At 43.3% G+C, this 15,095-nt stretch overlaps 1 protein-coding gene across 2 annotated transcripts in view; it reads left to right on the top strand.

Moving 5' to 3' along the window:
- Window positions 1-567: 567 nt before the first annotated feature.
- The window catches only part of ACAP2 (ArfGAP with coiled-coil, ankyrin repeat and PH domains 2), a 59,933-nt gene continuing 45,405 nt past the window's right edge, over window positions 568-15,095 (top strand). For both annotated transcript variants that reach the window (XM_071566909.1, XM_071566910.1), the window contains exon 1: window positions 568-718. In XM_071566909.1, the coding sequence (XP_071423010.1) occupies window positions 666-718 (53 nt within the window). In that variant the 5' untranslated portion in view covers window positions 568-665. The remainder of the gene's footprint in view (window positions 719-15,095) is intronic.

Genomic DNA, 15,095 nt, shown 5'->3' on the forward strand with positions numbered 1-15,095 from the left:
GGCTCTGCTCGCCCCGGCGCATCACCCGCTGGGGCGGGGGCGGGTCCGGCTTTCGGGCCCGCGGGTCGCTGTCCGGGGAGCGGGTGCCGCGTGTAACGAGGGGCTTTAATAAACAGGCCCCGCAGCGGCGGCGCGGGCGGTCCCAGCGCTCAGTCCCGCCCGGCCGCGCCAATGCAGCCCCGATTGGGCCGAGGCCTCCCATTGGCGAGCGCGGCTGTCACTCCTTTAGCACCCCGACGGGATGGAATCCCTGCGAGGCCGGCGGTTGGCTGGCCCCTCCGGGCGGCCGCGCTGATTGGGCGCTCTTGCCGTTGTGCCCGCCTCTCGCACCTTGCGATTGGCTCGCGCGCTCGCGGCAGTGTCCGGCGGTCCCCGCTGGCCGCCCGCGCCGTCAGTCGCGCTGGGCGGGGCGGGGCGGGCACAGAGCTCCGGGCCCCGCCCGCCCCGGCTCTGGCACCACCCGCCCGCCCCGGCTCCGCCCATCCCGGCTCCGCCTGCCCGCTCCGGCTCCGCCTGCCCGTCCCGGCACCGCCCGCCTCGGCCCCGGCTCCTCCCGCCCGCCCCGGCTCCGCCCGCCGGCCCCGGCCCGGCCGCGCCTCGCCCCGGGCTCGCCGCGACACCGCCGCCAGCAGCCGCACCAGCGGAGGCAGCGGCGCACCGGCAACATGAAGGTGACCGTGGACTTCGAGGAGTGCCTGAAGGACTCGCCGCGCTTCAGGTACCGCCGGGAAGGGGCCGGGCCGGGGTCGTGCCGGAGCACAGGAAGCGGGGCCGGGTGTGCGCGGGGAGAGCAGGGGCTGCTGGGCGGGGGCCGTGGGGCCCGGGGCTGACAGGTGTGGGCGAGAGGCGGGCAGGCGGCTGTGCGGAGGGGCAGGCGGGGCTGTGCGCGCCCTGCTGGGCTGCGGGGGCTCTGGGCAGGAGGGGGACGCGGGAGGTGCAGGGGAAGGGGCAGCGGGTGCGGTACGAGGGACTGGGTGGGCAGGGTGCGGGGCTGGGCCCGTGCGGGGTGGCACTGAGTGCGGGGAGCGCTGCGGGGGCCACCCCGCGCTGAGGATGGTGCGGGTGTCGGGACCCGGTGCGGGAGTGCTTGTCGTGCACAGCGATGCCGGCTCGGGCTCGGGGGTGAGCTCTTCGGGGGGCCACCTCCGGTTCTCCAGAGCTGTGCGCACGCTGCAGTTCCCGGGGTCTCTTGCTGCATGGTCCGTACTCGGGGTGCCCGCTGTTGGGGTGCCAAACAAACTCGTATTATCTTACTTCCTGTTGTCAGACCAAGGCATGGACTCTTCTGTTTTTCCCAGTTGTCCGTCATTGCTTCTGCTTATGTGGGGCAACTTTGCCCGTCATCTTTCCCTATGTTTTTATCCTTTCTCTCTCTACATATGTTCTACACCATTGTATCTACTTAACGTAATTGTGCCTCTCTGTGAGACGTGTGGCCGGTCTGTGCCTACAGACGCCCACTTTCTGTGCCTGGTGTCACCCTAGTTGGTGGAGACACAAACAGCTCCGTGACGTGATGTGTCACTGCCGGGCCCCTCCTGCCCCATGCCGAGCCCATGTTTGGAGTGCCTGTGGCTCTGTGGTTGACAGAGACTGGATGAGCTGTGGCTGTTCTTCCTCTGCTCTCTCGCTCTGTGTTCACGCCTCCTTTTTGTATCCGCTTTACCAATCCCATGCTTCTGGGATGTGGAGGAAGTTGGAGAAGAAGACTTGAATGGCTTACCCTTGGCAGAAGTTGGAGTTCCTGTTCTTCCCTCCTTCGCTTCTGTCTCTGCTGCCAGCTGGCCACTGGCTGCTTCTGCCATGGGTTTTTTTGGTGGTTGTGACATATATTGTTGGATCCTTCAATGAGCTGGGTGCCCTGGCAGAAGAGACTGGATGGTTCTTTGCCAGGTTTGTGCTTTAGGTCAGCATTGCAAGGGGTGTGAAATCTACTAAAGCTTATGGGGAGGAGGGAGAGGAAACCACTGCCAGGAGCAAGGCTAGAGGAAGGCAGTGGCGACTGAGACTTCCCCTAGGGCAAGAGGGAGCTCAGCTGCTCCACGAATCTTTATCCTGAGTTGGATGTGCTTGCTATTGCATGTACTTTGTGACACAACTGTATTTAGTGATGGTCCATCCTGTTTGGTGACAATGTAGTTGTAGATTGACTTAATTTAACCAAAGAACTATACTATTAATTGCATTTTTTGATTACTGATGCCTACTGAAGCATTAAATACACTTAAGAAATTGTGACTAAAATTTGTGAGCAGAAGTGTGCTACTGTTTATTCAAGACATACTGGTTCATTTGAACTCACTTTTTATCATTCTCCTTTTGCCCTTCTTGATTCCTTTCCTTCAAGGAAAGAAACTGGGGAAAACCCTTTGTCAGGGTCCTCTAGTACTTCATGGTCTTTCTCCCAGTCTCTGATAGCAGTGCATTTGAAGAAATTGCAGAAAACCTTATAGTGCCAGCAATGTATCCTTCCAAACTTAAGTGGTTAAAATCACAAAGCAGAAGTCCTGTGGTATTTCTTGAAAAATGGTCATGTCTCTCATTATTAGTCGTTAATATTTGCTATTAAGATTTTGGTAATTTTTAGTGTTCATGTGAATTACCCAACCCAAACACCAGAAACCTCTGAATGCAGATTTTGGCTGTGGTTTTATTGAGAGATGGTAGAGACACCAATGTAGAACAAGGTCATAACAAAGTCCTGTGCTCTTGCAGGGAGTAGCGTGGACATAAAGGGCCTTCATGTCCTGTGTTCCTTGTAGCAAAGCAGAGCTGCAGCTTTCTCCTGACCTCGCTGAGCAGGAGGGTGTAGCCTCCCTCCTTCCCATCAGTATACCTGTTGGAGCAGTTAAATAAACCTGTTGGGAGGCATATGGTGTCTAGAAATGTCACAGGTTACTTTGTTATGGTCGTGGAGAGATCTGGGAGGACATGGGTGAATCAGAGTTCCTGAGTCACCAAATCCCTGTTTTCATAGGGAACTATTTAAATCTTTTAAAACATGCTACTACAAACAGCTTCAGACACGTGGCTTTCTTGCTTACCTGTTTCTTGTGAGGTTCATCTCTTTTGGCTCTGAGATTTAATTGGGCCTCAAATCACAGAAACAAATGTGTGTTTCCCTGCTTGAAATGCATATGGAGGAGCAGGAGTTGTAGCTGTTGAGTTGCTGATATGTGGTTAGATGATAATGGCTATGAAGGTTCACATCAGAAGTATGGTGGATTATTGCATAGTAAGGCATGCTTTTTCTTTTCCCACAAGTAGATGATAGAAATCCTTGAATTATAAAACTTGAAACAGTAATGGCTTAGTTACAAATCACTAGATTTGTAAACTTGGGACATAGCAAATCATTTTGGGGTTGGGGACTTGATGTTTAGAAACGGATTTTGAAAGTAGTGGAAAAGGCTATGAATTCAGGCACACTTTTGCAAATGTATAATCATGTTTTTTTTCTAAACCTACTTTGAAAATAATCTTACTGAAGTCACTGAAGTCACTTGCTTTTCTGCCAAGATGGCCTCTCTTAAAATATGGGCAGACCAAAGATCTAGCAAGGAAATGCGTTTGCAGTTCTGCTGCAGTGTGTTGTGACTTCCCATCAGATGAAGAAGTTGCCTGGGGAGGGGCCATGGAGCAGTCCTTGAGTAGCAAGAACTGAGCTGTGCTGGCATGTTTGATGTATATAATCAGGAATTCCTAGAGTAGTTTCTGATATGCACATAGCATTGTGAAATAATTCTCCTTTAAACAATGACAGTTTAAGTTTCAGAGTTTAATGGAATGGGCTTTTACGTTTTCATTTTTCTTGAACTGAAGAACATTTTCTCTCAATGAGTGAGGTATGCACTGTGGTAACCACATGAATCACCCTGCAGTTAAATTATTAGAAAGGAGAAGCAATTTTAAGTGATGTGGAAATAACATCTGTTGTAAGGAGCACTTAACAATCTTGATAAACAACAAATAATAGAAAAAGCTTGCGATGTGTGCAATTGTAGAACTCTCTACAAAAACCTTTAGTCTGATCCAATCTTTAAAATGCATCAGTAAAATGACGCATGTTTTTGAGATAATTTCTCTGTCCTTATCTGTCACTGTTACTGAAGTTTAAATTTTTTTATGTTTAAATCTCTGTTTGCTTCCTGAGACCCCAGCTGCAGAACAGATGATGGGTGAATGAGGTAGATGAAAGAACATAATTGAAATTGTTGCCAATTACTATTTTTAGTAAAAGTATCAGTGAGTAGTTTCTGAGGAGAACTGGTGGTTATAGTGTATTCCCTTCAAAGGGGCTTAACTGAGCAGCCTTCCATTGGAGTGAGATAAGCCTTGCCCTGGGCAGGCAGGCCTGTGGTGTCAGACGGCTTATCACTGGGGTTCCCTGCTGTGTGCTGGATTTCTTCTGCGCCTCTGGTCTCTCGAGTGGGGCCAGCTGAGGTGCACCTTGTGCTTGTGTGGGGAATGAGGCTGAACAGGTCACTCGTGCCACTTTATGGCTTTCTAGGTGTATGATGTATTTTTTTGCTGTCTTCTTTGGTACTGTGTAACCAGAGTTTAGTCACTAAGCATCTGTTTCCCAGGTAACAGGAAACGTTTTGTCACTTAAAATATGAGTAATACAAGCAAGTGTCTTATTTAACCTATTTGGAATAGGTCTAGTTCAGTATTCGGAGAAATTGTCATGTGTCTAACCCATATACTTCGGTCTGATTTTTACTTTCTGAGGAAAATGTAGAAGTAGGAACATCAGTAAAGTTGTCCCTTTGGTGATGAGTTCCAGTGGGAAGGTGCTGCCGGGCAGCTGCTTCCCAACCTGCTGCCAGTGGCAACAACCCCCCCAGGCTCAGCCTGGTTTATAGCACAGCTCGTCTGTGTGGCTGCGGCTCTGCTGAAATCACTGAGGCTGCTGTGGGCAAACTCAGCCACATTTTCCAGTGTGAAGAGGTGGGTGACCAAAAACGCTGCACGCAAAATCTGTTTGCTTTGCTCAGACTTACCTGGGTGTTTTAGAATGAATTCCCAAAGAAGTGTTTTGTCTGGGCTTTCTGTCCTTGGTGTTTGGTACTGAGGAGCAAGTTTGTAACTTACTTGGCAGAGCAGGGTGGAAAATATTGCAGAAGAATAGAAAAAAGGATACAGTAGGTCAAAAGAGAAAGCTGCCAAACATTTGCTTGTAAGTTTGGGTTTAGAATTTTTCATATTTATGTCGTTGTTAATGTTTATAATTTCCACAGTTTGTGACTGTAGAGCTGCACTTTTCATAGCTGAGATGAGTGACGTGAAGGACAATCTTGGCAGGTGCTGGAGAGTTACACGTGTCCAACATCCCTGTCCCTGCTGCCTGATGGAGCGAGTTAAACTGAGGGATTTCTGATTCCTCACTTTTGTGGGGATTGCAGTAACTGCTGTTCTACTCATGCTCTAGCCAATTATTTATTTATTTTTAAATCTTTAATTATGCCTTTCAAATATGCATTAAGAAAATGATTGACCTAAAGAAAGGGGGATGTATTTGAACACAGTGTGCAGTGTTAGAGTGTTTTCTTCTAGGGAAACTGTTCAAGAGAATAAAAGGTTTGTCTCAGGTCCCTCTCAAATACATCCTTCCTAATGGAGATTAGAGAAATGTGTCCTGAAATCAGGTCACCTTCATTTGGTTAGTGAACCTACATTTTAATAATAATAGCAACATCAACAACAGCAGGAGTAGTAGTAGTAGTAGTAATAATAATAATAATAATAATAATAAAATTTTTAAAGTAGGCTGTCACAATTATGAATTACAAAGTATAGGGTTTTAAATGGTGATTCTCTTTGTTGTTTGATTATGATTTATATTAAGTAACAGCAAACTGAAAAATCTGAACTGTATCTCAGATTGTGAATAGGAACTTCAATTGTTCATTTTCTTGGGTTTGGTCTTTTTTCATTTTTATCTGTGAATGTTTAAAAACCCCCACACTGAGAAGGGAGCTTACAGTGGAAGCTCAAAATCTGCAGTTTTTGTTACAGTAACAAAATCTGCAAGTTATCTTAACATTGCTGCAACACAGCAGCAGGGCAGTTGCTGAAGAGCTGATGTTAATTAAGCCTGTGCAACTGATCTTTAATGAGTACTTGCAGAATTAGAAGGACAGTGTATTTATGTGTGTGCAATGGAACTGTAATTACACAAGTCCTTAGAGTCATTCAGGTTTTAAATATAGATTTGAAGAGTCTTGGTTCTTTAGCCTGGAGTGTCTCATTTATGTTGGCTAAGCACATCTCATGTAATTACATTATGAACTGAAGTGGTGGAGATGATAGTTTTTTATTTTTTTGTTGGGGAGGGGAGTGCAGAGGAGGAATATCAATATTGAAAGCTCTGTAAAATAGGGTAAAGAGAATATTCACTAGGAAGGTGGCAACTATAAAATAGAAATCTGTGTCTTGGGCTAGGTGGACTTCGTGTGGCTTTATTTTTTCTTGTATGCATTTGTGAAATTATTGGTCTCTGAATAGCAAATGTGCTGATTTCAGCTCTGTTAGCAGCATCCTGTGATCTTTTTTCAGGCTTAGTTTCTTGACAACCTTGTACTCAGAACCACATTATTTAGTCAGCGTTTTTCCTGTTCTTACTTCGTGCACTGAACAATATGACTTAAATTATTGCTAACTTTTTACAAGAGTAAGTCATTCTAAAAATTTCCCAAAGTAAACTCTCTCCTCATAACCTGTTTGGGGAGAAAAAAGAAAGGAAAATACCTAATTTTCATTTACTACAGAAACATTCCAACTGAAATTGCTGTTTACAGAGCCAAAAACCCTTTCCCCTGGTTGTGATTCAGGCCTCGTTGCCTGGATCAATTAGTTTAGAATCTCAAGGAGATGCAGATGCAGAAGTGTCATGTTTACGTGGGCAGGAAATTGAATAATAAATTCTGAGTAATTTAGTTACCTTTTTTTTCTGCCTCTCACTTGTACGTGCAGAATTCAGTTTAAGAACCTGTATAGAAGTTTAAACTGTAAATGCATTTGTAATCTTTCTGAGCAGATCCTGTGCTGCTTGTTTGAGGTTTAAATGTTCCTGTGAGTTTAGGCAGTGATTAAGGTGCTTTACTTTTTGCTGGTGGCAGATTTGTAACAAAAGTAACAGCTAAAATAGCTGCCTGCAAGAAGTGCATGATGAGGAAATGCAGATTGGTGTGTGGACTGTAATGGCATTTTAATACATGCAGGAGTTTCCATCCTTCTCTGTGTGACAGTGGGAATCCTGGGTTTGTTGCCGTTCTTTCATATGATCAAGAACATAAGAAATAGTAGGTAATATTATGATAATAAACTAAACAGTTGTAAGCAGTCCAGTACACTAAAACATTGCTTTTCCTTCCTGATAATCTCTTCAAGAGGATTTCTTGTGTATGTGGCAGAATAATTACTTTATGGTTAACATTTACTTTGTGAACATTAAAAGCAGCCAGACCTCAGCCCTGGGTAAGTCAGTTGTTTTGGTTTGATGCACTGCACAGAACTCATGGCTTTGTGAAGGAGAAATCTAATTTATGGGGTGATGTCCTGTATGCATTTCCAAACTGAGAAGACACAAGGATAGACTAAGAAAATAATTTGTCGCAAGATAGTTCCTTCAAGTGTTTTATGAATGAGAGGAGATTTTACCCATAAAATGCATGTCAGATGTCTGGCAAAATTACTTATGTGGGATGTTTTATGTTCTGAGCTTTCTGTTTGATATTCTAAGATTCTGCAGTATTCAGGCACAATACTCTTGAATAATTTTACAGTTCAAATGTCAATAGTAATGGACTTTTAATTAGTTTTGTTGTGGTTTTGGACAAGAGTCTGACAGTTGGTGCACATGCACAAAGTACCTTTTTGATTTCATGAATTTGTGATCTGCCTTCAGTGACAGTCACTAAAGGAACACCCCTGCTGACAGTTTTGTATGAATAAACATAAAGCAAAGCTGGAGAGAGTTTGCACGATGTGATTTTGAAGTTTATAAGCTGGATATATTACAAAGAGAAATTAGAGAAGCCACGTGTAGTGAAATGTATTCTGTCTGATAAAATTTAAAAAAACCATATTCTATCCAAGACAATTTCATATTTCCATCTTTCTGTGTGCCAGATGTTAATTTAAGTCGGAACACGTGGATATCAAACACACTCAACATTTCTGTGCATTTTAAACATCTTAGTCTTCAATTATTAGTGATATTGTAGTTATTTTTAAAAATATGTATAACTTATGTAATGCTGCAGGTCACGTTACAGATTTTAGCAAACTGTTACTTAGATTGGCAAGTTCTAGAAGGAAATTTGAATAAAATTCAATCCTTTGATATAAAGGAAGAGCATGTTGTATTTAGACTTGGATGTCTGGCCATGAGTGTTTTCCCTTCTGCCTGTCAGAAAAGAGGTGTGGAATTCCCACTGGAAGGTGGGGTTTGGTTTTCTGCCCTGTGGGCTCTCCCCGGGGTGGCATGGAGCCTTTTCTGCCCCTGTCTGACAGGGTGATCAGGGGCTCCCTCCCTGCTGGGCACGGCCTGGGGGCTGAGGGACGCCCTTCAGGAAGTCCTGCCCTGCTCTCTGCTGCCTTCCCACACTCCAGCCCTCCAGTGACTGCCCTGCTGCCCTCGCTGCTGCTCAATGGGCAGCAATGGGTGTCTCAGTGATACCAACTGTTCAGATAGAAAGGTGCAGGTTGTGTTCTGTTTGTAGTGCATGGTGAAAGTAACCAGACTTGGCATTTGACTGGATTCTTGTGGTAAACTTCAATGTAATGAACAAGTGGTGTTATTACAATGTCATTTGTTTTGTATAACTTGCAGTTGTTAATATACTTTGGGTTTAAAACAACTCAAGGAAGAGCTGGGTGGGTGAAGAATTATAATAATGTAGGTGGAGCAGCATTGGGCCTTGTGGACTTAACTGGCACTAGCAAAAGATCCTGTAAAGACTCAAGTGCTCACCTGAAAATGTAGGTTTTTATCCTGTCTTTCTAGACTTGTACCCTTCATGTAAGTTGGAGTTCCTGTGTGTATAAAGTGTTCAGTAAATAATGACATAGGCCTCATCTTTCTTAGCTTCCTTAAACAGGAAAAGTAGAATTCATCTCATCTGCTGTGTAGCCTTCCCTCCACTTAAGGCAGATCTTAGGCTTAGGCTCCTTACAACTCGTAATCTTCATTAAGATTTGATCCCAAGTGCCACTTGATTTGTTTTAGCCATATGTGTCAGGATAAGGTGAACTGCACCCTGGAAATCACATGTTTCTACTCTCTGATTTCCAGAGGTACTTTAGATGACTAACTGGGGTATCTGTGTGTAGATACCAGTATTTGATCAGATAAGACACACTGCAACAATGGAACAATTGCATTTGCTTTGCCAGACAGGATTGTCATTGAGGATAAAAACTATTTAAGATGGTGAGGAAACTGATGTTTCATTGAGAATGCGCTTCTGGCTGAATTTGTGTGTTGCTAAATTGAAGTCTGCTTAAAAGGACTACACACATGTACATATCCTCTTTACAGGATTATTCTCCAGAAGAATCTGCAAAGAATGATTTTTAAAATTAGTCATTTAACTTCCTGCAGTACTTTCTCTTATCAAATGTCTGATTTTGAAGAACTTATCTGCTGGTTTATTCTATCCTACCTGATTTATTAAAAAAGAATGATGAAAAATGACAAGGTGAAGCATTAAATGTGTTTACTATTGCAAAATATCTACTATATTGTAGGTATCAATCTTGTAAGAATTCGTTTGATAATGTTTGCAGTTGATTTGAGGTGAAAAGCCTTTAATATGTAATAATTAAAAGATGTGTAAGCTTCTGTTTGGTTGAAAAACAGCTTACCTGCAATTAGCTTTGATAGATGAATGAAGCCCCAGGGTCTTTAAAATCTCCTGATGACTAAAGGTAGTGGGAGAAAAGATACTGAATGTACTGAAAGAACATTTAAACCTTCTCCCGGGCTGTGGGTGTACCATATGCATATTGTAGTTTTTATGTTATAAAGTTCTAAATGCTTATTTTTTTAATAGATCACCCATTATCATTTGAGAGGGATGGAGAGGAAAGGAGACTGGCCCTTCCAAATGTGAAAACAGTAAATTTGAGGCAAACACCACTGCACTGAATTTCTGTGTTCTCGTACTCTAATGCTTGTGTACTCTTGATCTGAGATTGGATGCCTGTGGCTGCTTCAGTGCAAAGGCATAAAGGGCAAACCAACTGCTTTTTGCAGTGTGAAGGAACAATAAAACTATTAATGTGCATGTGGAATGCACTTATGGTAACTGAGTTTCAGATGGATGTATGAACATTCACTGAATTAACTAAATACAGAATTCAAGTTCAGAATTAGTCTATTACAGCAAAGCTGGAGCCTTCCCTCTGACTGTCACGTGGAGCATTCTGCTTTTGTGAAAGTGGATTACCAAGATACTCAGTGTCTGAACTGGACCAAAAGAGTAAATACTTACTGAGGACTCAGTATTAGAGAATCTGAAACTTTCATCAGGTTTTGGTAAAGAAAGCTCTGCTTACAAAAGCTTTGCCAGTTTATGGTGGTTTGGACACAAATGTGCTCCTCCATCTGTGGGATAAGGATGGATTAGCAACTAAGGAAATTACAAAAGGAAAGGGAACAGATATTACCTTACTTTTCTGAAATCAAGGGAAACACAAATTCATAACAAGATTATATGTTATCTCTCTGTTTAATTACACAGTCTCTGGCCTTCAGTTGCCTCTGCTTTACACATGATTTTCTGTGCAGGTGGTCAAGTCTTGCTGTACCAGCTCTGAGCATATTGATCTCAGAATCCTGTACTGGGGGGGATCTGGTGATATTGAGTCTTTCTGCATTGCCCGCTGCTAAGGTACAAAAGGAGTATCTTGCCAAATCTGGGATTAATATCTTCACTCTTATTATGATTGTTATTACTTATGGTTTATAAAAGCAAAGTTGACAAGAATCCTTAGCCACTAACTCCGGATCTTGAGGCTAATGGGGTGTATTCTTTAGGTGTGTTATCTTGTATCTTTTGCAGTTGGTCACTTGTTGATCATATTTATGGCTCCACTTCCTGGCCTTACTACATATTTGAGTTTTCAAATGTTGAAATCCTTCATTCCATCTGCTGCTTCTGTGTTCACGATTCTGTGTAGTTGCTGAGATTTAAAAGATTAAAGCAGCTCTGTCATGTCTGCAAATTTTCAGCAACAAGAGGTTTCTGCACAGTACCATCAGTTTCTTGAGCTTGTTTCTGCTCTCCTGTTTTTGTTGCAACATCTTGATACTATAGTCCTACTCCCTTATCTGATAGTAAGGCCTCACAAAAAGCCTTTGACTCCTCCTTGCACGTTGGAATAACTAGTCTGGGTTGTGGAGGACTTGTATTGTGGTGTGTTGCATTCTTATCAACTTGCATGTAATCAGGTCTGTGAAGTTTTCATGGTCACCACTGTGTCCCTATTTTGTTAGCAGCTGTCTCATGATGAACAAAACATTCAAGTTGAAAGGTGAAGAAAATCCTGCTGCTCAGACTCCTTGTGGAGGAAAAGCATTGCTAATTTCTTGCTTGGCCTTGCTATCAAGGCTCTCCTGGGATGAAGGCAAGTTTAGGAGAAAAATATTAGGCCAGACTATTGGGAAAAGAACAGTCTTTGGCATTTCTGGTAATTCACTGCAGAAGAGGAGTGAGAGAAAAAGCTTGAGGATTCAGGGCCAGCATGAAGCACAGAAGTCCTTACAGACTGTGTGTGTTGTGTTAAGTGCTGTTGCAAGTTTAGTGGTCATCAGTTTGACTTCCAGTCATGGATATTAAACTGTGGATAGAACTTGTTCCTTTTGGGCAACTGATTTGTTTATGATGTTCAGCCACGAGTAGTAAAGCAGTAAAAGGAGCAAATGAAGTAAATCATGAGTCTTAAAAGGATTTGTCCTGTTTCTGTGTTATATCAAGGACCATATGAATTATTGAGGAGAAACTAAACTTTGTGGGTGAAAACAACCTTAAAAAGTGGTACCTACAATCAGACTTTCACTTTAATGGTTCTATGACTTCAGTAAATACCCTTGCTTTATTTCATCTGACTGTGCTGTAAGAGGAGAATGACTTGGGAGGAGCAGGAGAATGACTCTTCTAGTATTGAGGACTTGATTCTTGTTTCTCTGGGGAAATTTGAAATGCAGACATTGCTTACTATGGACCTGAAAACTTGACTTATTCATCGACATGACAATCCTCTGTTCAGGAAATGCATTTCCATATTTCATTGAAAATGTCTTGGATTTCAGGATGGGGGTTCACATTTCTGATTAAAAATCCTGCTGTTCATGTAGGGCATGTGGAAGTTTTTCCAAGCTATTGATAAAATGTTTTGTGGCAATGACTGAAGAATTAATGATATAAGCAGAACTAGCATGAATGAGGAATTTCAGCATGTCAGGGAGTGTTCATCATCTGTTCCTCAGTATAGAAGGACTCTGTGCCAGCAGGGAAAAAGCTCTGCACTGCCAAACCAGGCCTTCAATGGGCTCTACGACAGGCTGCAATAGTGTTCTTTCTTCAGACCATATTAATGGTTGTGACACATCTCAGAAGTTGTAAAACTCTTCTATCTGTCCATGCTGTTGCCCAAAGTTATTAGGCCTTATTGTTCAGTGTATGGCTTCTTTGTCCATCAATAGATCATGTTTCTTTTTTAGTCTGTGGTTGTCTGATGCCATTATACATGTACCAACTGTATTCCTTGTTAGCATTTTGGTTAAGATGCCTCTGGATACCTTTTTATATCTCGCTACAGATGGAGGAAATCAAATGAAGTGTACAATGAGCAGTTGATATGCTGGAGGGTAGGTCTGCTGTTCAGGAGAGGGGGCAGGGAGAGAGAGACAGACAGACAGACCAGACCAAATCAGTTAGAAATTATTGCATCTTCTGTAGTAAACCTTCATTTTAATTTGTCTTTACATCATACTTACAGCTCATAGTCAACCCTCTGATTAATGTCTACTGTCCTTTTTGCTGCCCATCACCTGACAGGCTCTGTCATAGAGGAGACATTCCTGTCAATCATCAGGTCCATATTCTTATCATGCACTTATGTATCTCACCGTATTTTCAGTTTTTCACATTCAGTAGTACCTTTTTTTCCCCCCAAGCTGCCTTTAAGGTGTAGTGGGTGTTGGCTGGAGGGAAATGTCACCTGCAGTGAAGTCCAAGGTGTGCATTGAGGAGCTGCTCTGCATGGAATGCCTGTAAGGGAGCTGTGTGTGTACAAGAGCTGAGGACAAGACCTTGTCAGTAATGCTGTTGAAATTGATATGGTGAAAATCAGTTATTTCCATTTCGTGAGTCCAAGTACACAAATGTGTTCAGGAGTCCCAGAATGAATAGCAGTTGATTTTATGTACTTGTTCCTGTTCTTCTGAAAGTAAATTCAAGAGGAGAATTGAAACTTTTCCACACTTAGAATTTAAAAAATCAAACTCAAACAATTGGAAAATACTTTATTATTTTATTATTATTATTATGAACATTTTATAGTGAAATGTGTTAATTATAGAATTAACCATAATTAGTGGTTAATTGTCTATAGCACCTTTGACTTCTCCAATTTCTCGTTTGTCAGCATCTCATTTATGATGACTACTGATGCCACCTCCTCACCTTCAGAAACACAGTCTAAAAATGCCAGCTAGAATATGATAAATAACTGAGTGAAAGATAAAAGCGGGATGTGTCCTCAGTGGGACTCAGATGTTCTCTGAAGCAGAGCTGACGTGAGAAGCGCTGGCGGTCGCCGCTCTCTGGCGGGGGCAAACAGGCCAAGCAGCCCCTGCCTGTGGCCAGGCTGTGCTTGGTGTTATGGTCAGCAGGTGCAGTGGGTTAGTCCAGAGTGAGTTGTTTCCTTAGCATGTGCCTGCAGCTTCTGGTCTAAGGGTGACCCATTCTCTTTTTTGAGGAGAGTTCAGCCTTCATAGTTCCGTTTGCTTCCTGGGATTCCTGAAGTACCTTCACCTATAAGGAATTCTTTCACTGGTCCCTTACAGGGAGTGCCATGATGGACATCAGAGTTCAGCTGCCCTTCAGATCTGCTGGGCTGGGTAACTGGTGACATGATCCTCATTCAACAAGGTTGCTAAGCCAGGTCTTGAGTTTTCTTCCAACATTCCTCCTGCACTGCAGCTGTGCAGGAAGTTGTATCCACCAAACTGAACTGGGGGGCGGCGGAGGAGAGGAGTCACAGCAGAGAAAGAAACACATTCCTGAGAGTCCTCATTACAGAGCATGAAGAATATGGGAGACTGCTCATTTTAAAAAGTTGTCCTCCACCCCTAAGCAGCTGTTCTAGTTTTGTGCATTGCCATGCAGTGTTTGAAAATCTTGGGAAGCCACAGATGTTTGACTCATATACTGAGGCCAATTGGATCCCAATTCCTGGTGCTGGAGCCTTCTGGCTGAGGTCACTCTGACGCAAACCTTGCTGTGATCTCCCACTTCATTAAGGAGCAACAGTTTTGTTGCATGTCAGGTCTGGCACTGGGTCCTCAGCTCTTTCACCACCACTTCCTGTGTTTATAGCTGGAGGTTGTGTCTTGGCTGTGGACATGACATTTACTCGGAATTATGACAGTTTTCTGTGAACTTTGTTCCTGACACAGATGTTTCAGAGAGGAATGCACCTTTGTATTCTGTGGGTTCAAAAAGTGTTAAATTAAGAAAAACAAGGATAGAATTAACATAGAATTCAGATCAGTTACCTTTAATGTATTGCTAACCCAGTATGAAAACCATTTCTGTGACAAGATGGTACATAACTGGATATATGTGTCTGCATTCTGGCAGTCTGAGGGCATCCTCTGTTGTTCTTATGCTTGTAATCCAGAGCTGGACTAATACTGTGAATATGTTTGTACAATAATAACTTCAATTAGCTTTTGTGTGATGGAAGGAGTGAACTTCTGTGCAAAGAAACATGGAATTGCCATGGGATTTGACTGGAACCCAACCCCTGTTTGTCCCATATTGAGCTGTAGGGCTCAGATGTGCCAACCTTCCATCATGTGA

The sequence above is a fragment of the Pithys albifrons genome, chromosome 11 (genome assembly GCF_047495875.1).
Source record: "Pithys albifrons albifrons isolate INPA30051 chromosome 11, PitAlb_v1, whole genome shotgun sequence".
Lineage (NCBI taxonomy): Eukaryota > Metazoa > Chordata > Aves > Passeriformes > Thamnophilidae > Pithys > Pithys albifrons.